Consider the following 27,424-nt stretch of genomic DNA (forward strand, 5'->3'; position numbering starts at 1 on the left):
ATAATCCCAGAGACTGGAGAGGTTGAGGCAGAAGGATCGCAAATTTGAGGACAACTTGGCAATTTGGTGAGAATCTGTCTCAAAATAAAAATAAAAGAGAGCTGTGCCCAGTTGCTGGGTGGGGGGGGGGCAGGGGGCGGGCTGAGGCAGGAGGATCACAAGTTCAAAGCCAGCCTCAGCAACTTAGTGAGGCCCTAAGCAACTCAGCAAGACTTTGTCTCTCAAAAAATATATAAAAGGGCAGGGCATGGTGGCGCATGCTGTAATCCCAGCAGCTCTGGAGTCTGAGACAGGAGGATGGTACTTTAAAATCAGCCTCAGCAACAGCGAGGCACTAAGCAATTCAGTGAGACCCTATCTCTAAATAAAATACAAAATAGGGCTGTGGGTGTGGCTCAATGGTTAAGCACCTCTGGGTTCAATCCCCAGTGTGTGTGTGTGTGTGTGTGTGTGTGTGTGTGTATGAAGAGCTGTGGATGTAGCTTACTGGTAGATAGCCCTAGGTTAAACCCCCAGTACCATCACCAAAAGAGAAAAAAAAAAAAAGATGGAGATGTACCCAGATCTGAGTGACATTTTCAGCTAGCTCATAAAGAAAAGAAAGCATCTTTAGGATCATTCAACAGAGTACCCCAACTACAACTGAAAACAAGATTCCAATGTCCCTACCACCCTGATGGCATTAATTTAGGCTGTTGACAATGATATTTATGGAAATCTCATCCATCGCTGTACTTCAAAGAGCAAATGTCATTCATTCTAGTTGAGAAACTTGCATGTAAGAAAGGATGTTAATCTTGGCAAATCTGTAGTTCCAACGACTCCCAGTGTCTATTTCTTACTACTCCTGTTCCAAGCTTCTGCTGCCAACAGAACTCAGTCCCAAAACCCTAAATGAGCCTCCAGTAGCTTCCATCTGTTGAATAATTTACCCTATGACAGGCAATACACTAAGCATGTTAACATTTCGAATCAAAGTCTCACAACAACTCTATAAACTAAATACTACCTAATAGGCGATAATATATATCCATCCAAGATGGAGAAACTCAGAGTTGATCAAGTTGTTTTAGGTCACAGAGTCAATATGTGCTAGAGGTGCAATTCTTGTTCAGTACAGTCTGACTCCAAAGCCCATGTCTTTGAGAAGAGAGAACACAGATTAGGACCCAAAGGAAGCTTTTGAGTAATACTGGATGACTTGGCACTGGGAACAAAACCAATCTTTTGCTCAGAGAGACCAGGAAATGAAGTTGCCATGCCCTGTTCCTTCCTGAACAGTCCTTCCAATTGTCTTGCTTCAATTTAACCTGCTGGAAAAACGAAGGTAGCTACATGATGATTAATTTTCCCTTCTCTGACTCAAATGCTACATTTTCCATGAACGATTCTTAGATTCAAAGAGTTCCAATTGTCCAACTTAGAGTGATTCTGTGTTAAAACAGAAATGCCATCCTGCTCTGGCATAGTGGATCCAAACAGCAGAGACCAGAAGGCTGGAATGGAGCCGCTCGAGCTGCAGTCTTGTAAGCTCTTGGACAAGCCTAGAGATGCTCGGCGTCGCCCAGGGAGGGAAAGCGGGGCGGGCCAAAGAGCAGGCCAACCCCGCCTCCTACAGGCCCCGCCTCTTATGGACCACGCCTCCTGCCAAGCTCCTCCCCCGGGCCCGCCCCGAGGCGCATTGTGGGATCTGTCTGCCTGCAGGGTGGTGGAGGACGCTGCGCTTGGTCATGGGGATCCAGCCGGTGAGACCCTCCCTCGGTATCCTGCACCTGGGAACCCCGCCCCTCTAGTTTTGGGCACTCAGCTCAGGACCAGGGACTCCCACGGCCGACCCCGCCCTACAGGGCTCCAGACCCGCCCTGGATGCTGGGGTCCCCGTATTACCCTCCCATCTTGGGGACCCTACCCTCTGGCTTTGGCATGCTTTCGAGTTGGAGTGCGGGATCATCACCCCTGGGGCGCTTGGTCGTACATTCCCGTCACCACCCACGCCCTGGGCTCTTCCCCAGCCTGGCGGTCAAGCTACCTCCTCTACCCACAGAGCTCAGCCCTGCTGGCTTCGCTGGGGGTGGGGCTGCTTACTCTGCTCGGCTTGGCTGTGGGCACCTACTTGGTTCGAAGGTCCCGCCGGCCCCAGGTTACTCTCCTGCACCCGGATGAGAAGTACCTGCTGCGACTGCTGGACAAGACGGTAAGCTGTGGAGAAAGGGTCCAGTGTAGAAAGGGGACCTGAGTTCTACTAGTATAAAAGGGATAGATAGCATTCATGGTGGTTGGGATGCCCAAGGGAGTGGCAACCAGTCCCACTTAGTGAAATACTTGTGTCATCCATCCTCCAGACCGTGAGCCACAACACCAAGAGGTTCCGCTTTGCCCTGCCCACCGCCCACCACATTCTGGGGCTGCCTGTGGGTAAGGAAAGTGTGCAGTGGGCTTTCCCTGGGATCCTAGGAGGGAGATTCTCCTGGGGTCTGGTGAGATACGTTGCTTCTATCTTTTTCCTCCACACGACATTGCCCTTCCTTCACTTAGCTCTGGATCCTTCAGGCTGTGAGGTGCCACTAGGTACCTTTAGGGTGTGGCTTCTGTGTCCCCACCCATCTTTACTACTCAACAGCTCTCCCTATTTCCCAGAGGACTTGCTTATAACTCCCTCTGAGCAAACACTAACTTTTCCTGTTACCCAGACCCTCAGCTTACCTGCCCCTGCCAAGGTCCTGGTAGTAATTGTTAAGAGTTTCCCCAACAGAGAGGCTGGAGAGAGGTCCAGCTGAGGGCTGTGTGGGCTGAATCCTCCCTGCCTGGCAGCTCCTTGGGACTTCAGCAGGAAGCAAGACAGCCTGTTCTCTCAAACCTCTCTGGGTAAAAAGTAACAGGGTTGTGGCACATCCACTATAAGCCCTTACATGGCTCTCCACATGGTCTCCAGGCAAACATGTCTACCTGTCTGCCCGAATCGATGGCAGCCTGGTCATCAGGCCGTACACTCCTGTCACCAGTGATGAGGACCAAGGCTACGTGGATCTTGTCATCAAGGTAAGGGTGTAGGAAGGAACCCCAGAGGCACCTCACCCCACTCTTTCTGGAATTTGTAGAAACTTCTCTGATTTGTTTGATGTCAGGAGAAGGCATGTCCTTTGTGGATATGAGGAAAGTATGTGGACTTGGAAAAGCTAGCATGTGTATGAGCCCTGTTCCAGCCTGTTTCAGTGACATTCTAAATCAGGTATTTTTCTCTTGGTCTTATCAGGTCTATCTGAAGGGTGTGCACCCAAAATTTCCTGAGGGCGGGAAGATGTCTCAGTACCTGGACAGTCTGAAGATTGGGGATGTGGTGGAATTCCGGGGGCCAAGTGGACTGCTCACTTACACTGGGAAAGGTAATGACCTGTCTTCTCCTCCAGCCTGCCACCCCCTGCTCTAGCTCCATAGTCTTAGCACAGTATGACTGTGCATGCCCGAGTGTGTGTACATGTATAAGGGTCAAAGCTGCCCTTCCTTCCAATCTCAACTCTGATGCACAGAAAGGCCTATTTCTTGGCCCCATTTGCCACAGGAAGTAGGTCTCCATCCAACTGAATTCAGCAGCCATGACAGATAGCTGGGGGGATTACCAAAGCAAACATGCCTCTCTTCCCCTCCCTCCAAGATTCACCCTTCAGGCTGAGCTCTGGAGAGAGCTTTTAGCCCTCCCCATGGGAACAGCTGGGTGCATTATTAGCAAGGCCCTGGAAGTGTTCTGTGTCTCTAGGGAAACTATATTCACACCTGGCCCTGTGCCTGTCACTGTCACCAAGGATCACCCTCTGCCAAAAGTTGCTGATATTCACTGTGTGATCCTGAACTGAGTGGTAGACAGATAGCTGTGGCCCCATTGTCCTTCAAGTGTATTATTGTCAGAGCTTACTCAACACAACCCCCACCCAAGTTCCAGGATCAGATTTCATAGCAGCTGCTCAACTGGCCGTTGGGCATATTTTCAATTTGGCATTTGTTTACTTAGTTTTCTATTTTGACTTTGTTCTTCTCCTCCTCTCTTCACTTGACTTCTCAGGGAATTTTAACATTCAGCCCAATAAGAAATCGCCACCAGAACCCCGAAAGGCCAAGAAACTGGGAATGATCGCTGGAGGGACAGGTTCGTGTCACTTGAGGGGCCATTCTCTCCCACCTTGTTGGCTGTTGCCATTCAGACTCCTAAATGGCCTCAGGAGATTTGATGATCATAGCCAAGCTGGTAATCAGGGGTCCCTAGCAATGCCAAACCTCCCCAGTAAGTCAAAAACAAAACCATAAACAATAAAAACAACAACAACAAAAAAGTTAACTGGTAAAATGAGAACAATAAATCAGGTGGGCTCTCCTCAAGTTGAATGAATCTAATAATTTTTAGGTGAAAGTAGAAAGAAATAGCTCAGAATAGTCAAGAAAGAAAATTAGGATTGGATACTACTATATATTCAACATGGTGTAGTCTGATAGATAGTAGACATTTTTGTAGTCTAGTTCACTACTATGTATTAGACACATATGTATCTCTGAAGTTGATACTACTAGCATTTCCCTTTTATAGATGAGAAAATGAGATTCAACTTTTAATGGCAAGAGGTAGGATTAGTATCTGGCTTTGCTTGACTCCAAAACACTTAACCTCTATGTATTCAGTGTTCCAGAAACTCTCATCACTGAATCAGGAGGAACATGTAGTCATCTATGACTTTTGTGTCCCTAGCCTCCAAGGGAACTTTTAGAGGAAGAGTCTTAAGTTGGTTCCTTCCAAAGATTTCCATCTTATGAATTTAGGTAAATATTGAGGATGTCCAGATATGTCCAGGGATATGAAGGAGGAGATCAGAGGATTAGGGTACTAAAGAAAAATGGAGTGGAATGTGAATGAGTAGAATTAAGATGAAAGGGTGAATCAGCTAAGGACCCGGGACAGAACAGAATGTGACCACCACATCTCACCATGGTGCATCTCATGTAGGTATCACCCCAATGCTACAGCTGATCTGGGCTATCCTGAAAGTACCTGAAGATCCAACCCAGTGCTTTCTGCTTTTTGCCAACCAGGTTAGTTTGCTTTTCTCAATATTGAGACTTCAGAGTTGCTATGTGGGTATGGACATGAGCAGTGGACCCAGTGGGCAGAACTGGCCTAGTGCCTGTTCTAGTCTCTGAGCCAAGGCCCCTTCTGCCAGGTACAGGACCCTCTACTACAATAAGGAGGAAATAGGACTGAGCATTGACCCAGATTGCTTCCCTAATCCCCAAGGAAAGAAGAAAAGATTTAAGGCATCTAGTGCTAAGCAAAGACCCTTGGGTCTTCTTGGTTAAATATTTTACCTTTATTCCTTCATGATATCTAAATAAAGGCTGTTCCCCTCATCCTAACTCCTTAAAACTGCTGCAAGTGTTGCTTATTCCCTAGAACTTTAGCATGCCTTTAGCAGCCTTTTTCTCTCTTGGTTGGACAGTTGTAATAGCAGTGAACTTTTTTCTCTTTCTGTTCTATTCTTTTTTGAGATAGGGTCTCAGTATGTTGCCCAGACTAGTCTCAAACTCAAGATTCTTCTGCCTCAGGCTCCCAAGTAGCTGGAATTACAGGCATGCGCCACAACCCCTAGTCAGAGATCTTGTCTGATGTAGGCCTGAGAAGGTTTCTAAGACTCTGCTTTCCCTTTGCATTTCAGACGGAAAATGACATAATCCTGCGGGAAGACTTAGAGGAGCTGCAGGCCCGGTACCCCAATCGCTTTAAACTCTGGTTCACTCTGGACCATCCCCCCAAAGGTATCCTCCCCATTTCTGTGGATAATGATATCCCCTCATTATCAAAATCCAGGCATTGCCCCTCTGTAAGTTTTAGATTTACTGAAACCAACCTTCCCTGACACTGCCAAAGTCCCAAGTATGAGTACAGAGACACAGTGGTCTCCTGATCCCTTTCCTTTGGGTTTCTGTTTACCAGGTGGGCGACAGGGATAGCTGTAACTGCTGTTACAACCTGAGACCTTCTTAGGAGCCCTTCAGGGCCCTCTCCTATAATCCATTCTCATGGCACCACATTCCTATGCCAGCATGGGTCAGTTCTCTCTTTTCCTCTGTGCTTCAGATTGGGCCTACAGCAAGGGCTTTGTGACTGCTGACATGATCCAGGAGCACCTGCCTGCCCCAGGGGATGATGTACTGCTGCTGCTCTGTGGGCCACCCCCAATGATACAGCTGGCCTGCCATCCCAACTTGGACAAATTGGGCTATTCACAAAAGATGCGATTCACCTACTGATTCACCTACTGAGCACCTCCCAGCTGCCCTGGTCCCATGTCTGCAACTATACCCAGTCAGTACTCAAACACTACAAGCCCTAGATTTTTTTTCCAGAGAATGTCAGCCCTTGGTATCTTGCACTGGAACTACAATGTAGATGGTACCTGCAGGAACAACATTCCTGTAGCCATAGAAAAGGGCCAAGGCTTAGATATTCCCATCAAAGCCCTCAGATCTCCCTAGGATGAAAAGTCCAGGTGAGGCCCCTGGAGCAGTCTCATTCTTAAGGTTGAAAACAAGGAGTCATGTACATTTGTTCCAAGACTGGGCTGGTTCCTTGATAGCATCACATTCTCACCTTCTTTATGTCTGTGATAAAAGGAACAGATTATGCAGAAGGTTTTGCTTAGTCTTCAGTGCTTAAACCATGGGCAAATTCTGCTTATGTGATTGCAAGTTGATTTACAAAGGTAGTCTTCTAGAGAAAGTGAAAGGAAGAAATGGTTTCCTAAAAACTTCAGACCAAGAAGGAGTGTGAAATATGTTTTTGTGTCTTTCTCTCTCAGCCCCTGCCCAGGCTAGAGAGAAAGGGCTATCCATAATCTAAGATTGCTACTTACACAGGAACCTCTGGCTCTTAAAATAAATGGGCCTGAGGCCCCAATGTGATATATGAGGGGTTGTTGTGTTTCGGGTCCTTATTTCAAAATGCCTGCGGATCTTGGGAGAAAAGTCTTCCCAGCACAGAATCTCCTGGGTCTTCCAAAGAGCCTTTGAGCAGTTGTACTGTGTGCTGAAATGTGAGCTGCCACCAGACTCCGTGGTCATCTCAGCAGCTGTTTCTGCAGAGCCAGAGCTCAACTCTTCCCAGGCTTCTGAGGTGGGGGAAGGAGAACACATGCTAGAGAGACGTTTTTGGAGCATAGGTACCCCTCCCAATGGTCCTTTGATTTGGCCATTCTTCCCCTCTTCCTTCTCTTAGCCTTTCTTTCACATTTATTCTTCAGGTTATTTGGCAAACAAATCAAAGGATTGCCTTTCCATTTGGAAGGGAAGCCGTCTTTAAAAAGTAACCTGACATCACCAGCCCCAGACAGACTTAGTATCTGAACAAAGTTGGCCTCCCCCAGTACTCTCTGTCCCAAGCATCCTTCTCTGCTATGAGAGCATACCCCAATCCACTCCCTTCTCCCAGGATAAAACTGGGGAAGCCTCTTCAGATTTGTGTTAGGGTTATTGAGAGAAAACAATGCTTGCATTTAGGAGGGAGGCTGACATTGTTTTTCTTCATGGAACTGTGTGTTTCTGTCTATGGAGCCACTGAGAATGGCTGGTGGGATCCTCAGATTTTTCAGTCAACTCTGTTGGTAGTATTTCATCAAACATTTCTTGATGTGCTAGTATATATATGACATTGTATTTGGTAAGCCACCTCAAATACAGAAAGGGAAAAAATATATTTTTGGAATTGGAAATTCAATGCAGGGGCACTTTACCACTGTACATCCCCAGTCCCTTTTATTTCTGAGACAGGGTCTCACTAAGTTGCCCACCCTGGCCTTAAACTTGGGATCCTCCAGCCTAAGCCTCCCAAGCCCCTGAGATGATAGGCATCATGCTTAGACAGAAAGGAAAATCCTGCTTAGGATTACTGGGCTGCTAAGATAATTTTCTACATGGAAACTCACCAGTCCTTATTTCACACAAGACTGAGTGAGCCTCCTTCACTCAACATACACATATTTATTAAGGACCTGTCATATGGTAAACACTGTGCTGGGCCCTGAGGAGACCCTCCACGAAGAACTCACAATCCAAGGTAGACAAGTGACAAATCATTACAATACAGTGTGATTGATACTATTGCAGAGTTGAGTGTGGTGGCACACTCCTGTAATACCAGTGATTCTGGAGATTGAGGCAGGAGGATTTAAAATTTGATACCCAGCCCTGAAATCTGGGCTCAGGATGTAGCTCAGTGGTAAAACACTGGGTTCTATCCCCAATATTCCAAACAACCAACAAACAAAAAATTATCACAGAGATACATACGAGGTATAGACAGGAAGGGGTTGAGAAAGATTCAGAGAAGGAGGAAGAGAAAAAAGGGAATTATCATCTTTGAGTTAACATTCATGTACCAGGTACTGTGCTAAGAATTTATGCTAATCCTGTGGGTTGAAGATTAAGATTTGCCAAAGGAAATACAACTGGCCAGTGGCTGATGGAACCTGAATCTGAATTTAGGATTGTTTGGGGCCAACTAGAACTGGGCTTGGATCTTTCATCAGACAACTGGGCAATGTGGGGTAGGCAATTCAGCAAAAGGTTTAGAATGTGCAAAAACTACATGAAAGAGAAGTTTGCATTTGGAGAATCTAGAAGTTCACTGAGGCCCAAAATTCCAGAAAGAGAAATGGAAGAAGATGAATCCTGACAGTAGGTTAGAATTAGCTTATAAAGGACCATGCTGAAGAAACTAACTCAAAGCTGGTGGATAGCAGGAAGCTTCTGAGGGTTTTCTCAATGGTCAACACAGTAACAGCTCTTGTTTATGAAGCATTGACTATTTGCCAGCCATAATACTAAAAGCCTGCAAAAATGATCTCATTTAACCCTGACAAAGGTCTAATGAAATAACATTATTTTCCCCATTTTCAGCTGGGGTAATTATCATTTAGAGGGGTTCAGTAATATGCTTACGATCATAGTCTAGCTAGGAAAAGGAAACTAGATCTGTGTGACTCCTGAGCTCACGCTTGCAGCCAGCACCAACTGATCCCACTGCCTTGATGTGTCCACGCAACATAATGAGCTCCTTTCTCTGCATCTGGGATGGAGTTAGTGCACACCATCCTTGGGAGAACAAGAAAAATGGTGTACCCCATAGATCACTTCGGTGTTGTGTGGTTCATGGGTGTCAGGGTTGCCCCACCCTACATTGCCTCCCAGATATGCCCTTTGGGTGCACGTGGGAGCAGGATCTATGGTTGGGAATTCTCAAGCTAGACTGGTTAAAAAAAAAAAAAAATCCCGCCGTTTCTGAAGAGAAATAATAGGAGCCAAAACAAAAGTCTAGCTCAGCGCCTGGCACAAGGAAGTGGGTAGGGAGGAGGAAACCACGAGACTCGAGAGGTATTAAGAACTGTTCCGGAGATGAAACGATAGGCGTTGAAAATAGGAAAGATGTAAGTTATTTCTCGTCCTAGACAAGGCGTTTGATAGGAAATTATGCATTCCTTCCCAGGGTACGGTCTAATTCTCTGGAATTGCTTCTCCATCACGCGCCGCCGTTGGAGCCCGGCGAGGTAGGGTCTGCAATTGGACCGCGCGAGCGCCAAGCTGGGGGCGGTCGGCACGAGCGATTGGAGCAGAGTCGGGAGGTGGGCCCCTCCGGGAAGGCGGGCCCGTGGGGCGGGGCCTAGGGAGCCGGCCCGCGATTGGGACACTGGGAGGAATGCCTGGGATTGGAGGGGGCGAGGTAGAGCCTCGAGGAGGTGACGCGGCTGCGGAGGTGACGCCGTGTGGTCGCGCGCCCCTTCCGGCGCTGGGAAGGCGCTGAAGATCCCGGGCCGCTCGGCCGCAGGCCGCCTCCAGTGCCGCGGGATGTAGCTGGGGGACCGCGGCCCCCAGCAGAGCCTGCCCACCCGGCCGTAAGTTTCCTCGGGGCTGGCCGGTGGGCGGGGACTCGGCCTGCGCGCGGACTCCGGCAGCCCGAGCCCAGGCCTGAGAAGGGGACAGCCGCGAAGTAGCCCGCCTCGAGGTCCCCAGGGTCCCCGGCTCCGAGCTGGAGCGGGCGCGGGCCTCCCGGCTTCCCGGCGGTCGGGCTGGTAAACATTTCCGGCCCCTCCCACTGCGCGCCGCCTGCGAGGCGGCCTCCAAATCCGCAGCCCCGGTGCGGGTGGGCTGCTCGTGCCCAGCTGTCCCCCGGCGCCCGGCATCCCTGGTGAGTGCTGTGTCCTCAACCCCACGGGGGTTGGGACGCCCGGGTTCCGGCCCTAGTCGTTACCGGACGACCAAAGCTGAGCCTGCGAGTGGGGGTGCGGGCCTGGGTTGCAGAACCTCCTCCACTCTCAGCCGGGAGCACCCACCCGCCCTGGGTGGCCGCGGGAGCGTAAGGCTCCCAGACCTCTAGTCTTCGGCGAGTCAGACCTGACAGTACTCTCATCTTGATGTGGTCGGGGGCGGAGATTGGTGGACAGTTGTCGTAAGGTAACCCTAAAAGCTGAAATGTGAGCAAAATCCAAACTACTTTGGGGAAACGAAATTTCATTCTCTCAGAGATCTAGGATTGATGTAGGCTGAATTGGGGTCTTCACGCCCTTGGTGTTTACGAAAGTAAAATAGATAAGTGCTTTCCCTCCGTTTCTGGTGCTTCTTGGGAGTATAGGAAATTGACAGGAAGAATTTGGGTTTACAGTTTCTGATGTCAGCGGAGCAAAAGGAGGCCTTGGTACTCTACTAAATTAACCATAGCATTTCCCTCAAGTATTTGGAAGATAGATTAGGAAGCACCACGGTGAATATTTAGGCTGCTGTCTTCGATCAAAAGAGGATGGAGATGGTTGGTTCTTTTCTAAGCTGAAGTAATAATGGGGTCTGTCCACTGCTTTTCTCTTTTGATAGTGGCTGGTTAGGGTATGATGGTGCAACCACTGTTCCTGAGATGTTATAGAATCTGTTCACTGCCAGGAATTTAGACAGGGTGGCGCTAAACAGATTGCAATGTCAGGGTTCCCGGCTTGCAGCCACTAAATTTCTTTATTCTAGGAGTAATTTCTATGGACCCATAGTGTGGTTGGTACTTGGGGACTCACTCTTAAAATTGGGGATATCTGTGGAAGTCCATCTTAACATAGACCTTTACAAAATTATCTAATTACAGAGTAGAACCCGAAAACATTTTGTTCTCAGTGGTCAGGAAATGACATGATTCCTAGGGAGTAAATAAATAAATAAGTGACCACTTTGCCTATAAGTAGGAGAGAATCTTAGAAAACTAACAGGAAGCAACAAGGCTCACTCCCCATTGCTAATGGATAAAGAATACCATCATAAGCAGGCTTTTAGGCTATCTTCAGTTTCTTCAGTCTGGCCTCATTTTACCTAAAACTCCCTTATGGAAAAGTGAATTATTCGTGTCTTAGGGGCTGTGTTCTTTCCTGCCCTTGTTTACATTCTGTACCCTCCTGGAATGCCCTGCTTCCATCTTTACTTATCAAGACCCTTTTTAAAAATCCTTCCACAAAGCTGGGTGCAGTGGCAAATGCCAGTAATCCCAGCATCTCTGGAGGCTGAGGCAGAAGTATCTCAAGTTCAAACCCAGCCTCAGCAACTTAGCGAGGCCCTAAGAAATTCAGCAAGACCCTATCTCTAATAAAATATAAAAAGGGCTGGGGATGTGGCTTTGTGGTTAAGAGCCCCTGGGATCAATCCCTGGCACCCCGCCCCCCCAAAAAAATATCCTTCCACAAAACTTAGTCTGGTAGTGGTGTTATAAGAAAACAACCATTATTTCCCCCTCTTAAAATGGAAGTCAGCAGCTCCTTCAAGCTTCTGACTCCTCTGTTTGCCTTTTCTCTGTAACCACATCATATATATTGTATTAACCAGTGTAGTCTCAGATTAATAAAGAAAAGAATTTGCCCTTCTTTCTAGGCTAGTAAATTTGTTCTCTGTTTCCCTAGGAAATTTTCTTTGACTACTGTAGTATAAAGTCAGACTGAAAATCTTAACACTCTACTGCATTATCCTGTCCCATCTAGGTGAGATCATTCTGGTGAACTTAATAGTCATCTTCATAGCTAGAGGCTTTGTTAGTTAGGGTGGGTTTTTTTTTTTTTTTCTGATGGTGGTACTCATCAAAGTTGTTACATTTTGTCCTTAATGTTCGTTTGTCCCTAATGTCATTTACAGGTTTTTGTTCCTCTCAGTGTGCTCAGATTTAATTCCCTTTTACTGCTCATAAAAGTTGGGAGCATGATTAATGTTTATAAAGTTTGTAGTAATTTTGGATTGAAAAGGTCCTTGAAAGTGCCCTCTTACCAAACCAGTTCCAAGTGATTGGTTTTTAGGCATGCACCTAGTTTGCTTTTGTTTAATTAGAGTTTCTGGGGTACATGAAATAAATTGAATGCTGTTTTGTAACTGTATTGACCATGTATCTATGATGTACTTGAAAGTTGGTATTGAAAACAGGCTGGCATGAACATCCCTCATATGCCTGTATGGTGATTTTTTTATTTTGTTTTGTTCTGTTGGTTATGCGTCATTAGGAAAGTTTATCTGTCTCTGTTGGGACGGAAAAGACCTCTTCTGTTGGGATAGCTTTAACAAGAAGAGAACTACAAAGGAAGTTATTGTGATTTTTCCCTTCAGATTCTAAGTTGCTGACACTTGGCATCAAATAGAAGAGCTGAGACTTCATTATTGCAGTTCCATACTTTCAAATAGGTCTTTGCCTTGACTCATTTTTCCCCTTCAGAAAGGAGAAGATGGATTTCTCTATACTGCTAGACTGGTGAGAACAGTGAGAATCATGCTACTGGAGAGCCTCCCCACAGAGTCTCTAAGGGTCCAGAAACTCCAGATAAAACCTCATAAAAGCTTGAGTCAAAACCAAGGAGAATGTGTGTCATAGTCGGAAATTGTTTCATAGAATAAATGTCTCTAAACACTTGTAGGGGAAATAACTCTCTAGCTGGTGATTAAGAATCAACCTTTTCCTCAGGTTTGGCACAGGATTATCTTATTTGTAAGAGCACAAACACCTCCCTGCTTCCACAGCTTTACTTTTTAATATCCTGGGTTTATCCAGTTGGAAAGCTTAGTGGTTAAGGTTTATTAGCTTGAGTTGAAGAAATCCCATCAAAAATGCACTTGATGGAGTTTGGCTCAATTATAATTTGTTATGCTGGGTGTGGCTAGTTTGAGAAGAAAGGTGTTTCCTCCTAAATACCTGAGGAGATAGAAAGCTGGCAGAAAGTTGAAGTATATTTTGGCTTTTCTGAGTCACTCAGAATCAGTCGAATACTGTAGGGTTTGTGCTGATTTTATATAATAGACTAAAACACTTCTTGTAATTCCCAGTTTCTTGCAAGTGGTCAACCTTATAGAAGTGCTATTTTTAGGGCCTAGTATTACTTGCTCTTCTTTCTTGCCAGACCTCCGATCCCTATCTCTCCCTTTCCTGTCTCTGTGTTGCTACAGTTTAGAAGACCAAACTGGACAATGGACTTTTTGCTCACTATGATGACGTGATCTCCATTGACCTCCATTGTATGTACTTTAATGCATGATGATATATTTTTATATGAGTTGTAGCTGATGGCTGGTTTATGAGTTGGGGTGTCTGTTAGGTTTGCTGGCTCTGGGTCTAGAAGATGGGGTGGGGTGGTATAGGAGCTAGTGATGGAAGAGTTGGAGGGAATCCGAAGAATTTTTCTTAATAGCAAGTGATTTGGACTGAAAAAAGAAAAAACTTCAATGGTGACTATAAGAGACTTGAGGATATAAAAACTTTTCAGATCAAATGAGGAAATTAGTAAGACTACCAAGCTGGATTCTGCTTCTGATCTTTGGAGCCTAATTGTCCAGCTTAAAAGTTTGTCTATATTATTCTCACTGCCTCTAGTAAAATACATACACACTAAGTCTAGTGTAGCACCATGTGACACCATTCAAGTTGAGGGATTATGTTCTTTCACTGTCCTCCTGGAGCAATGTCTTGTATCACTTAATTTGGAAATATCATGAACTACCTTATGCCATTGAATTAAAAGTTCTTTGAAGACGATGACATAACTTATTCAACTTTGTATTTTGTACAGAACCTTAGAATGTCTTAGTGGATACGACTAAATATGTTTGTTAAATATTCAATGACTATGTTTGCTAACTCTGGGGAAAGGGATAAGAGAAAGCCCCACAGCTTAAGAAAAAGTGCACAAACCTTAGCTAGTGGCAAGAAGCTAAGGCATGTGCTTATTGGCTCAGATTTGCCCCATTCATTCACTCATTCATTTTGAAATATGGGTTCTGACCAAAAATTATGGATATGTATTATTTTTGTAGTCTACATACTAAGGGATTTTGTTTTGTTTTGCTTCTGCCCTTGTAGCCTACTCTAAATTATTGGTAGCAGTATTCTACACTGTCTGCTTTTCTTCTCAGACATCTCCAGGGTGCCCAAAGCTATTTGTATTTTTTGCTCAATGTTATAAAAAATTAGTAGTAGTAGTAGTAGTAGTAGTACTGAGGATTGAACCAAAGGCACTCTACCATCGAGCTACATCTTCATCATTTTTTTTTTTTTTCCTGGCAGTGCAGGGGATTGAACCCAAGGCCTTGTGCACGTGAGGCAAGCAGTCTACCAACTGAGCTATATCCCCAGCTTGCCTGCCCCCACCATCATTTAAAAAAAAAAAAAATCCTGGTTGTAGGTGGACACAATATCCTTAGTTATTTATTTTTATGTGTTGCTGAAGATCAAACCCAGTACCCCACACATGCAAGGCAGGCGCTTTACCACTGAGCCACAGCCACAACCCCATCCCCGTCATTTCTATTTTTGATTTTGAGACAAGGTCTCACTAAGTTGCCCAGGTGGGCCTTGAACTTGCAAACTTCCTCAGCCTCCCACATCACTGGAATTACAGGTGTGCACCACTACTAAGCTTAAATTATTTCTTAGTAAAGCTGTTTATTCAGTAGTACTTAACTTTGAGGAACTGTTTTGAGGTCAGATGTTGAAAAAGATTTCCCAATGTGTCTTCTCACGTGGGTTGCCTATCCTGAGGTTTTCAGGGGCCTCCTGTTTCCTGTTCTCCTTGAGCTCAATTGTTCCCTGTGTCTGCATGCTGGCAGCCCTCTTGTCAGAGTCTTGCACACTCAAAGGAAGAGGAACTGTCTATATGTTGACACCACATAAAGATCTGCTGTACAGTGAGTTATTGTTTTTGTCTCCTGGACTAGATTTGTCTGTTGCTTTCAGCTGTGTTTATGGGTTAGCATAACATGACATGTGGCTGTTCTGAAATTTGAGGCTTGCCATATCTGAGGACCAATTAAAGTATTAGTCAGGTTTCTCCAGAAAGAATTAAAAGCAGATAGATAGGCAGGCAGATAGATGAAAGGGGATTTGTAGGGGAACTGGCTCACATGATTATGGGGGCTGACTCCCATAATAGGCTGTCTGCAAGCTAGAGAACCAGGAAGCCAGTAGCATGGTTCAGTCCAAGTCCAAGGACCTCAGAACCAGGTGATACGGGTGCAGGTCCCAGAGTCCAAAGGCCATAGAACTGGAGTTCTTGATGTCCAAGGACAAGAGAAGAAATGTGTCCCAGCTCTGAGAGAGAAAATTCATCTCCCTTTTTGTTCTGATTAGATAATGTCTACTTGCATTGAGTGGGAGCCAGATCTTCCATACTCAGATCTAACTAATTCAAATGCCAGAGATGTACCCATAAATAATGCTTTACCAGCTATCTGGGTTTCCCTTAAACCAGTTAGGTTGACACCTAAAATCACACCTGACTACATATACCCAATTGTAATCCCTGATAAGGAATTGTGATTACTCTTTGATAAAACTAGTGTAAGATGTCAAAGATGTTTATACATATAGTGAGCAGCTATGGGTGGTATAATGTACACAGTGGGAACAAAGTCATGTTTACTTCCCAGCATGATAGAGCTGGGCTCCCTAAGCTTAAGTTTCTACCATTACCATAATGCATCTCACTCTAGGCCCTCTCTGCATTGCCCTGTGGCTATTGGGGCTTGAGTAAGCAGTATAAGAAAATGCTAATATTCTGGCTACAGCTATTACTGTGTGTAATAGTCCATTGTCTCTAGGAGGGAGGAGAGAAGAACTAGTAATTTACAACATAGAAATCTTTAGAAACTGTCCCCCAGTTTTCTCAGGCCTCATTAAAGATCACTACCTGAAGTCTAACTCAGGAAAACCTAATGTTTCTGAGACTTTTCCTAGAAAACTGAAGTCAGGGTTTCTCTGGTTTTCCTAAAGGACCTGTGAGCCTGTGTCTGGTTTCTGGAAAAGTAATTTGAGTGGGGTTTAGATTATGGACTGTGGTGACTGGGACAAGCTTTTGTCAAGCTGGTTATGAGGTGTGTGTGTAACAAAGGGCAAACTTGGGGCAGCCTCCTTGTCTTCAGCTTCCTGCTTCCAGGTAAGTTACTGTCTGCCTTAAGGATAGATGCAATGAAAGCTTGTTATACAAGTGTTACCCAGGCTATAATCCTGAGATAGAATTAGTAGATCGTGGAGAGAAATAAGCCACTGAATATCCGTCCTTCAACAATTCCTTTTGTGTGCAAGGCACTTTTACTTGTGCATTTTTGTAGTCCCACCAAGTTCACTGGGCATTAAATTCATTTCTAAGCCCGGATGGTCTTGTACTAGTTGTAGCCAGGTGTTGGCTTCCTATTTTATGTTCCTCAGTCTCAGACCTAGACCTGCTTTAGTATGAGTTTGGGAAATGATAGGCAAGATTCATCTAATGGGCTCCATACCTGTGGGAGGGACCTTAGGGCCAGAACCTGATTCTCGGTAGCAGCAATTTGGTACAGTGATCATAGGTCCTGTGAAGACAAGCAACAAGATGGGTTATTTTTGGCTTCATCAGTAAAATGGATGAGGTTTTGGGTAAAGGGTGATATTAAAGAGAGGATAAGGAATAGATTTTGTTTAAGTGAACTAGCCTCTACAATTGGAGACAGGGTATAGACTAATTAGCTGTGTTTTACTCAGTATTGAATGATAGAAGTGAAACTGTAAAAGGAATACATTGTCAGCACCCTTTATATTTGTGTTTGCTTTTAGTGTTTGCCATCACAGGGAGATCTCTGCCCCCTGGGGCTGAGAGACCCTAGCCTTTTCCCAAGCTGAAGCTGCAGGGTACTGAGGTACCAGCCAGATGTCTTCCCACAAAGGATCTGTGGTGGCACAGGGCAACGGGGCTCCTGCCAGTAACAGGGAAACTGACTCGGTGGAACTGGCTGAACTGGGACCCCTGCTAGAAGAGAAGGGCAAGCGGGTAATTGCCAACCCAAACAAGGTAAGGCATCTTCCCAGGAGTCCTTCCTTGACCAAGGTCTCTCCTCACATTTGTCGGTCTCTTTCTTTTCTTAAGACAGGGCTTTGCTATTTTGCTGAAGCAAAATTGCATGGCTTTGAACATGAAATCTTTCTGCCTCAGCCTCCCCAAGTTGCTAGGATCATAAGCATACACCACCACGCCTGGCTGTCAGTTTATTTCTTAAGATCTACCCTTCCAGCCAGACGTGGTGGCCCATGCTTATAGTCACAGTGGCTCTGGAGGCTAAGATAGGAGGATCACTAGTTCAAAGCCAGACTCAGCAATGATGAGGCACTAAGAAACTCAGTGAGACCCTGGGTCTAAATAAAATACAAAAAATACGACTGGGGATGTGGTTCAGTGGCCAAGTACCCCTAAGTTTAATCCCCAGTACCAAAAAAAAAAAAAAAAAAAAAAACCTACACTTCCTTCCTTAAAAAAACCATAATAAGTATCTTTTTAGCTGTTTTCCCCACTATAGGCTTTGGGAATTTCACTCCCCAAAAATACATAGCATGAGCTGGGGTTGTGGCTTAGTGGTAGAGCACTGGTCTACCATGTGTGAGGCACTGGGTTCAATTCTCAGCACTGCATATAAACAAATAAAATAAAGGTTCATTGACAACTAAAAAATATCTTTATAAAGAATCATCCTGGCAACATGTTAGGGTTTTAAAAAAAAAAAAGTACACAGCATAAGGCCTGAAATCTAATATGAAATCAGTAAGTGAATGTAGGAGACAGGATAGATTTGACTTTATGTATCAAACAAAAACCCTATAGCTTTGACAAGTTAGGAATCTCTCTCAAATAAAAGGATATGGGAGTAATGAATCACACCTCCCCACCATACAGGAGGAGAAGGGACCATTCTTTTCTTTTAAATGAGAGTAACACGAAGGACTTCACAACACATAGGCCAGAACTTTGTTACATAGTTCTATTCAGCTGTAAAGACATTAGGAAATGTCTTCCCATTAGGCCTGTGTAAAATTGGAATAACATTGCATTGAATAAATCCAAGGACTTTGTTCCTTAGGATGAAAGAGTATTGGGGGAGGCAAGGCAGAATCTGCATCACAAAATCTAAGAGACACCCAGTACTTACAGGGACCTTCATCCGGAAAGATAGAGTAAGCAAGTATAGTCCAGAGAAGGAATTGCGCTGCCAGGCTTCCCATCTCCATGGTCTGGAGCCCTAGGGGAGAAAGGTCTCCTATATAGGCAAATGCCCTCCCGGGTGCACTCAGTTGCCCTCGGGAGTCAGAACTGCTGTTTGGTGAGTGACCAGTTCTGAGGCCCCAGGCTCCTGGGAGCTGCTGTGGATACAAAGTTACAGCCAAGATAGCATCCCTAGAGTTGGTGAACAAACTATGAATACAATTCTTGTTAGGGAAATCTCTGAGACTCTTTATCTTTTTCATTGTTTTGAAAACTTGGTCGAATGGAAGAAAGAACTATTTGGGAAATTGGGGAAAGTTGAGAACCACTTGTCCTAGAGAACAGGACGGGTCATTCAGATAAAGAACATCTAGGGTGGTGTGCTAATCTTGAGTCCTATGCTAGGCTCTTAGAGTCTACCCTCCTGTATGCAGAATAGAACTCTCTCACTCCAACATTTATGAAACATTAATAAGCCTCAAACTACAATATTGTAAACTCAACAAACATGCTTTTGGAGAAGCGGCACAAGGTACTTGTGTAGGAGAACGGCTGGGCAGAACGGGTTGAGTTTGGGTGTCTGTGGATCTCCCTGACCAAGGAGTAGTACACTCTATGAGATTATGCCTGGATTTTGTTTGTTGTTTTCCTTCAGGCTGAAGAAGAACAAACATGCCCAGTGCCCCAGGAAGAAGAGGAGGAGGTACGGGTACTGACACTTCCCCTGCAGGCCCACCATGCCATGGAGAAGATGGAGGAGTTCGTATATAAGGTGCAGCCTGGAGCTTTCATCCTGGAAGTGGGGATGGGGAGGGTGTCAGCAGGACTGTCTGGGATGTTTCCAGCTGGCAAGTTTGTCTGGGGCTGAAGGGCTTGTATTCCTGTGGGTGCGTCTTTTTTTTTTTTTTGGTTGAGGTGAAGACTGGCTGAATGTTTACTGCATACTGCAGTGGACCTTGTTCAAAACATAGTCTAAAATAGAGAGTTTTGACTTTCTTTTGCTATGGATCCCTTTTGCAGTCATCAAAATATTTAAATGATATAGTAACATGGGTTCCTTTATAACACCTTAAATATGTGTTAATGATAAATCCTAACACGTTTTCTTAAAATTTGTAATTTCTGAGTAATGATGAGTAGAAAACTTTGAAATCTCTGCAAATGAGTATATGAAAATATCTAGGTTTTTTCCTTTATATGTTTGTTTTGTGTTGTGCTGGGGATAGAACCCAGGGCTTTGTGCATGCTAGGCAAGCACTCTACTACTGAGGCAGTCCTAACCTGAAAATATGATTTCTATTGGTAACAGTCACAACTTCTGCTAATACTACTGAGATCTTTTGCGTACTTTTATAATTGAGGGGCCCACTAAATTTAATTATAGATAAATGAGAATACAGATACTTTTGCCCATCCAAGTTTCTGTCTGCTTCCTAGATTCTGTGTATTATGCATGGATCCTAAATTAAGAACCCTACTCTGTAAAGATATAGTCCCAGCCAAGTAAGAACTTAGAATTTAGTTGTAGGAAAGGATGGAGCAGACTTCCTGGAGAAAAAGGGATCTGTGTGTATTTAAAACCCTTATCTATAATTTCTTTGTTTTTTATTCACTGTATTTTGAAATTGCAAGAAGCCAAAAGGAGGATATATACTATATTTTCTTTAAGAGTTGGAAAATACTTAGCTGAGGCATGTTCAGATAAACCACAAGAAATAAGGACAGGGGCTGGATTTGTGGCTCAGTGGTAGAACATTTGCCTAGCACACATGAGGCACTGGGTTTGATCCTCAGCACCACATAACATAAATAAATAAGGTATTGTGTCCATTTACAACTAAAAATATATTTTAAAAAATAGAAATAAGGACAAAGGAATTTTTTTTTAAGTTGTCAAAATATGGGTTAGTACTCTCTAGCCCCATTTGTGCTATGTCTTGAGTATCTTCTGATCCAGGCAGGTTTCCCACCGGGACCTGGAACCATCCAAAGCCTGACTGGCATCCTTCTGGACTGATTGTCTTTCACTATCTACTTGGCAGCAGGGAGGCTAGGGTTCTCTAGAGCCTTTCCTAGAAACATTGTATATATTTTAGGTCTGGGAGGGGCGTTGGAGGGTCATCCCATATGATGTACTTCCTGACTGGCTGAAGGACAATGACTATCTGCTACATGGCCACAGACCACCCATGCCCTCCTTTCGTGCTTGCTTCAAGAGCATCTTCCGCATCCACACAGAAACTGGCAACATCTGGACCCATCTGCTTGGTAAGTGATTTGAACAGGGAAAAATACAATTTTTTTTAATCTCCTTAACTCAGGGGTTGTAGCCTTTGTCCATGGGAAAGAAGAACAAAATTATTCTGGCTGTTTGATAGCTGGAATTGTGCCTTTAAACTACCAGTGACCTTGACTGACTCTTAATCACTGATCTTTAAGTCAAAGAAACTGGGACCTAGATGTTCTCTTGTGATCCTTAGCAGAACTGTTCTAGATGGAGGCGACTACTATTTCTTAATTTCCCATAAATACAAAATGCCAACATTTCCAAAAAATGGTCCTTTTGTCTGGGTTTGTGTGACCAGTGCCACTTTCTCCTGAAAGTGGGCTTTATTTGTGACTGCATTTCCTACAGTAAGCCCCATAGTTCACTGATTTAAAACCACCAGCTGTCAAAGTGTCCCTTTTCCTCACAGGCTTTTTCTTTTTCTCTCCTGCAGGTTTCGTACTATTTCTCTTTTTGGGAATCTTGACCATGCTTAGACCAAATATGTACTTCATGGCCCCTCTTCAGGAGAAAGTGGTTTTTGGCATGTTCTTTTTGGGTGCAGTGCTCTGCCTCAGCTTCTCCTGGCTCTTCCACACCGTCTATTGTCATTCAGAGAAAGTCTCCCGGACTTTTTCCAAGTGAGTTGAAAGAACAGCAGGAAAGACTGTGTGCACCACTGTCACCTCTTGTGATCCCAGTGCTGACTGGGACTGCTTGAGGAAAAGCTTTCTTTTCCTTGGGTACAGCAAGGTGATAAAGCTTTTCTCATAAACACTTCATGAAGCCGGTTGTGGAATCTGTTTTCTACCTGAACAGTACTACCTTAAGTGGGTTATTTTCCAAGACTTTCCATTCATACTAGCTTATCTTCCTGTTGCCCAAGCCAGAGTAGGGCGTGACAAGTTGTCCATGTTTCCTCCTGCTAATGCTTATCTGTGCTGCGTAGGCATTTTTGGAAGCCCTGCATGTCCATCCCTATTTCCCCAACTCTGAGCCTGAGGTTCTTTTATTTGTGTGCTTCTTTTTGTTTTTGGTAGGGATGCTAGTGGATTCCTTTGTTTTTACTAATAGCACCAGTAACAAGAATATATTTTCTTTGTTTAAAAAAAAAAATTGCTGAGCCCCGTGGTACATGCCTTTAATTGGCAGCTCTGGGGACTGAGACAGAAGGATCAAGAGTTCAAAGGCAGACTCAGCAAAAGTGAGGCGCTAAGCAACTCAGTGAGACCCTGTCTCTAAATAAAATTCAAAACAGGGCAGGGGATGTGACTTAGTGGCCAAGTGCCCCTGAGTTCAATCCCCAGTACCAAAAAAATAAAAAAAAAAAATTTAAAAAATTGATGCTGGGCATAGTTGTATGGACCTAGTCCCAGCTACTAGGGAGGCTGAGACATGAGGGTCTTTGAGCCTGGAAATCAGAGGTCAACCTGGGCATCCTAGCTGGACTCCATCTCAAAAAGAAAAAAAAAAGTCCATTAAAACAAAACAAGTGACAGTACGCCTTAATAATACTCCAAATCTCAGGTTTTTGTTTTTAGAAATCATTCTGTCAGAATGGAAGACTATTTAGAGCCTTCCTGAGTGTGATGCTGGATTGTGGTAGAACTGCTAAATTCAAGTATCTACAACTAAGGGAGAGGGACAGAATTCTGTGAGCAGGGTCATTTAAAGACTTCTATTATACAGTAGAAGTGCTTGAGCTTATGGAATTTTAATCTAGGATACAGGATTAACTGTATGGAAAGTCAGGAGAGACTAGAAATGTTCAGATCTGGGAGCAGGTAGAGAACAGAAAGAACTAGTTAAATGAACCACTTGGGATTCTTCATTTCTCTCACTGACTCATTGCATTTTGTGGCTCCTTTTTAGACTGGACTATTCAGGGATTGCTCTACTGATTATGGGGAGCTTTGTCCCCTGGCTCTATTATTCCTTCTACTGCTCCCCACAGCCTCGGCTCATCTACCTCTCCATCGTCTGTGTCCTGGGCATCTCTGCCATCATTGTGGCACAGTGGGACCGGTTTGCCACTCCTAAGCACCGGCAAACAAGAGCAGGTAAGTAGGAAGATACAGTGTAGACCTCAAAGGTATTTGAACCTTGGGCTTACTTGGCTCAACCGTGGACCCTGAGGTTGGCAGATTTGAGAACCCTGCCCAAATCTTATTTGTGTGTGAAACTTTCAAAATGATGTGAATGTAGCCAGGCACGGGGGCATATGTCTGTAATCCTGCCTACTTGGGCAGGAGGATTGGAACTCAGGGCCAGCCTGGACACTATAGTTAGACCCTGTCTGAAAAGGGATGGGGAGACTGGGATGTAGCTCAGTTGTAGAGTACCCCAGGTTTAATCCTGGTAACCCCACACACACACACACACATACACACACACATTTTAAAAATGTGTGAATTTTCAAAGCTCATTTCTTCTTCAGTTTTCACTAGTGTTTCAAGTTTTCTGTTAGAACAGATCATTACCCAGCTGGTCACTTATCTCTAAGAAAAGCTGTGACTGCTCTTATACTTGATTTCAAACAGTCTAACAATATAGCAAGCACAGCAAGCAGTCATTTCAGTGACCCAGGTCCAATGTACTCAGACCAAGGGATTACAACGAAAACACCAGAAGCATTTTACTAAGGAAACGGGATGCCTGACTTGGTGAATAAAATGTTTTGAGTGTTAACATGGTCAACAACTAATGTCAATAACTATAAGTACAAACATCGCTGTGTTTTCACTCTTTCCACTCTTTAATTTTCTTTTTTGTAATCCCCACACACTCCAATACTGGGGATTGAACCCATGCCCTCCCACATGCTAAGCAAATGCTGTACCACTGAGCTATATCCCCAGCCCTTTTGTATTCTTTATTTTGAGACTACCCTCAAACTTGTGATCCTGCTGCCTCAGTCTTCCAGTAGCAGGGCTCACACAAGTGTACACTGCTTATTTTGAGGATTGTTATTTGCAGCAACATCACCAATTACCACCAGTTTGTAGGCTCTTTGGACTTAATAACTACTGTGTTTTAAACTAAAAGAATTAAATACTTACAAGTGCCAACCATTTGGTAAGCACTGTATTTAAACAAGAGTACTACAAAGGATGGTAGTCCCTCGCCCCCAGTCATGTAGAGTGTAGTTGTGGGGGAAGTACCCATTCTTCCCTTGCTCTTGCCTCATTTGTGTGGGTATATCTCTCCACTCAGGAGGTCAGAGTTCTTACTTAGTTACCGAAGTCTTTTTTGTGTTCTTAATGGGAAACTTATTTTATTCTTTTCTGGCTTGAGTCAGTTAAAGCCTTGGCACCTAAGATTTGTACCTAGGTCAACCATCAGGATTTTGACATATCATTTTTGCCTGGGCTCCTTAATAGATAATGAATATTAATGAGGTATTTAAGTACTAACTCAGCCTTCTTCCCATTCTGGATCATAAGAACCCATCTTGTGGCTACACTTTTAAACATGTACTCTTCACCAAAAAATAGCTACTTATCATAAACATTTGGATTCCAGAGGAGGACAAGAGTGCCTTCCATGTAGTAGCTGTTTTCCTGCTTGACAGTTTCGTGTCTGCTCTGTTCAGGAGTGTTCCTGGGACTTGGCTTGAGTGGTGTTGTGCCCACCATGCACTTTACTATCGCTGAGGGCTTTGTCAAGGCCACCACAGTGGGCCAGATGGGCTGGTTCTTCCTCATGGCTGTGATGTACATCACCGGAGCTGGCCTTTATGCTGCTCGGATTCCTGAGCGCTTCTTTCCGGGAAAGTTTGACATATGGGTAAGAAATGACTTTTCCAGTAGGGCCTGTGATGGTGAGTGACCAGCCTAAAGTTAAAAGGTGGTAAAAGACTTGGATCACTTAGTGTGTGTTTGTATACATATTATGTCCACTGCAGGCAAGTGGCCAATATTAACTTTTCGGTGTATCTCCTATAAAGACTTTGAATTCTTCTACAACAAATGTTACTTTTATGATGTTAAAAAAAAAAAATTGAAACTAGGCAGAGAAGACAAATGCTTTTTCCTATATATTTCTAATTCTTCCTTGCCAGTATTCTAAAGGCTGTTCTCTTTTTATTCCTGCAGTTCCAGTCCCATCAGATTTTCCACGTCCTGGTGGTGGCCGCAGCCTTTGTCCACTTCTATGGGGTCTCCAACCTTCAGGAATTCCGTTATGGCCTGGAAGGTGGCTGTACTGATGACTCCCTTCTCTGAGCCTTCCCACCTTGAGGTGGAGGAGGAACTTCCCAAGTGCTTTTAAAAATAACTTCTTTGCTGAAGTGAGAGGAAGAGTCTGAGTTGTCTGTTTCTAGAAGAAACCTCTTAGTGAATTCAGTACCAGTTAAGCTTCAGCTCACTTTCACAGCCACTGGGCAATAAACTTTCCATTCCCTTTCCCCTAGCTGGGGAGGGTGGGGATGGTCAACATAGTCATCCCCTTCCTCGGCAGTCACCCTCCTCGGCAAGACAAGTACCATTCCCTCACAGAGACAGTAATTTGAAGCTCATTTTGAGATCTTACTCCCTTCTTCAACCATTTTGGGAAAAAATTATGGACTGGGACTCTTCAGAAATTGTTTTCTTCTTTTTTCCTGAAAGAAAATGTCCTTCTCTTACCCCCTGTCCTTACTTTGTAACTTGGCTTATAACAGGCCATCCATTTTTGTAGCACACTTTTCAAAAACAATTATAACCTGGTCCCATCTTTCTAGGGCCTAGATCTGCTTACATAGCAGGAAGAATAAGACACCAACTTTTACATAGCCCGGCTAATCATGGAAGTGTGTCCAGGCTTCAAATAACTTGAGTTTTAATTTTTTTTTTCTTGGCAGAGTAATGTAAAATTAAACTGGGGAAAGATATTTAATATTTAATACTAAGCTTTAAAAAGAAACCTGCTATCATTGCTATGTATCTTGATGCAAAGATTATGATGATAATAAAAGAAAGTACAGCAGACACTTGGCATTCGAAGATTTAACATGTGTGGTCTCAAATATTTTCCAAAGGATTAATACTATAAAAATTATTGATTTTGCTGAGGCACAATTTGAATCATAGGCTTTTACAATCTGGCACATTCCTGTCAATCTAATTGACTTCCTAGTATCAACTTTTGCAATCCAACTTTATTTTTCTTTACTTATTGCACAGATATTTTATTAGAGAAAGCAAAGGTATAGGGACATATCTTAGAGTTCGGTTTTATTAAAACTACCTTGCTTAGGTTTGTCTCATCAAGAGGTATTCCATGCCCTCTGTATTTTGGTGAATGGATTCAACCTGACATGAGTGCTGCTCACCAATAGTGTAAGCCAGTAGTAACAATTTCTCCACTGATGTAGGCAGTTAAGGGGAGTCTTGAATTATAAAGTTGGGTTTACTTCAAGGGTCAAGTTTGTATAACCAAACAAATGATCCTTTAAACAATATCCACCTATGCCAACAAACAGGTAGTTTCTTAATCTCAAGTGGTAATCCGGGAAATGTAAATTAAAACCAAAATGAGAAAACCATTTCACTCCAAACAGACAGGCACAAATTTAAAAGGCTAATATTGAGTGTTAGTGTTGACATAGAGTGGACAGGATGCCACCGATGAAGTGTACCTTGGTAGAATCACTGTGTGGACATGCATAGAGTATGTATATAGCATTCAAATATTTCATGAAATGGGATTGGAGTGGGTGGCTCAGTGACAGAGCAAATGTGTAGCATGCATGTGACCCTGGGTTCTATCCCCAGCACCGTACCAAACCAAACATTTCATGAAACAACACTACAACATAAAATGCACCTGATATCTATGCTGGGTTACTTCATTAAAAAATGGTGCTGGTTCTGATCCCCTGAATTGTTTTTGTAACTCATTAATGGGTCATGACTCACCTTGAAAAACAAAGAGAACCTGCTCTTGAGAACCTTGGCTTATGCTAAGGTTCATTGGCACTGCTTGTAGTAGCAAAATAATGCAAACAATTAAAGGTCTAAAACTGTTGAATGGCAAAATAAATCTTGGCTTATTCATAAAATGAAACACTATCATTGAAAATAATTACACTGGCAGCAACACGTTATTGAATATCAAATAAGGTTGGCAAGGCCTGGCACAATGCATGCCTGTAATCCCAGAAATTCAGGAAGCTGAGGCTGAAGGATTGCCAGTTCAAGGCCAGCCTCAGCAATTTAGTGAGACCGTGTCCCAAAAAGGGCTGGATGTAGCTCAGTGACAGAGATGCCCTAAGTTCAATATCCAGGATCGATAAATTAATAAGGTTGGCAGACAGGGATACAGAAGAATACATTTGGTCTGACTGCCTTTTGTAAATTGAGAAATTTGCAGAATTAAGGACAGTTTAAGGATACAGACATGTTAAAGACTTTAAAAAAGGGAATGTTAATTCTGAATAATGGTATCTCTGAATGTATAAGAACAGAACATTTAAAGTTTATTTCTTTATAACAAGGTAGTGAGAACCTGGGTACTCTATACTAAAATCTTTATTCTTGCCTATATGTAATCTGTTTAATCCAAAACAATTATACGTTTAAAAATATACTTAAAGAACTGTTAGCAGAAGTCATAAACTGCTGGGCACCATGGTATGCCCTGTAAT

The 27,424-nt window shown here is 43.9% G+C and overlaps 2 protein-coding genes across 6 annotated transcripts; both read left to right on the forward strand.

Annotated features, from left to right (window-relative positions):
* The first annotated feature begins 1,667 nt into the window (after positions 1-1,667).
* Positions 1,668-6,949, forward strand: LOC124107028 (NADH-cytochrome b5 reductase 1). Its single transcript, XM_046464992.1, has 9 exons — positions 1,668-1,745; positions 2,045-2,194; positions 2,343-2,415; positions 2,933-3,039; positions 3,254-3,383; positions 4,058-4,141; positions 4,991-5,076; positions 5,697-5,796; positions 6,119-6,949. The coding sequence occupies exons 1-9, from the start codon at positions 1,731-1,733 to the stop codon at positions 6,289-6,291; spliced, it is 918 nt and encodes a 305-aa protein (XP_046320948.1). The 5' UTR covers positions 1,668-1,730; the 3' UTR covers positions 6,292-6,949.
* Positions 6,950-9,767: 2,818 nt separating this feature from the next.
* Adipor1 (adiponectin receptor 1) lies at positions 9,768-25,788 on the forward strand. Of its 5 annotated transcripts, XM_058585804.1 has the most exons (9): positions 9,769-9,926; positions 13,483-13,551; positions 17,117-17,351; positions 19,189-19,305; positions 20,630-20,801; positions 21,254-21,440; positions 22,672-22,859; positions 24,392-24,585; positions 24,894-25,788. In XM_058585804.1, exons 3-9 carry the CDS (start codon positions 17,211-17,213, stop codon positions 25,020-25,022), a joined length of 1,128 nt encoding a protein of 375 aa, XP_058441787.1. In that variant the 5' UTR covers positions 9,769-9,926; positions 13,483-13,551; positions 17,117-17,210; the 3' UTR covers positions 25,023-25,788. The 5 variants fall into 5 exon arrangements, with proteins under 5 accessions (XP_046319744.1, XP_046319768.1, XP_058441787.1 ...); XM_046463788.2 differs by lacking the exon at positions 13,483-13,551 and having other exon boundaries at positions 9,768-9,926; XM_046463795.2 differs by lacking the exons at positions 9,769-9,926; positions 13,483-13,551 and adding an exon at positions 9,966-10,219.
* Positions 25,789-27,424: the final 1,636 nt, after the last annotated feature.

This window comes from Marmota monax, unplaced genomic scaffold (assembly GCF_021218885.2).
Source record: "Marmota monax isolate L192 unplaced genomic scaffold, Marmota_monax_Labrador192_F-V1.1 WCK01_AAM20220418_F8-fsc00099, whole genome shotgun sequence".
Lineage (NCBI taxonomy): Eukaryota > Metazoa > Chordata > Mammalia > Rodentia > Sciuridae > Marmota > Marmota monax.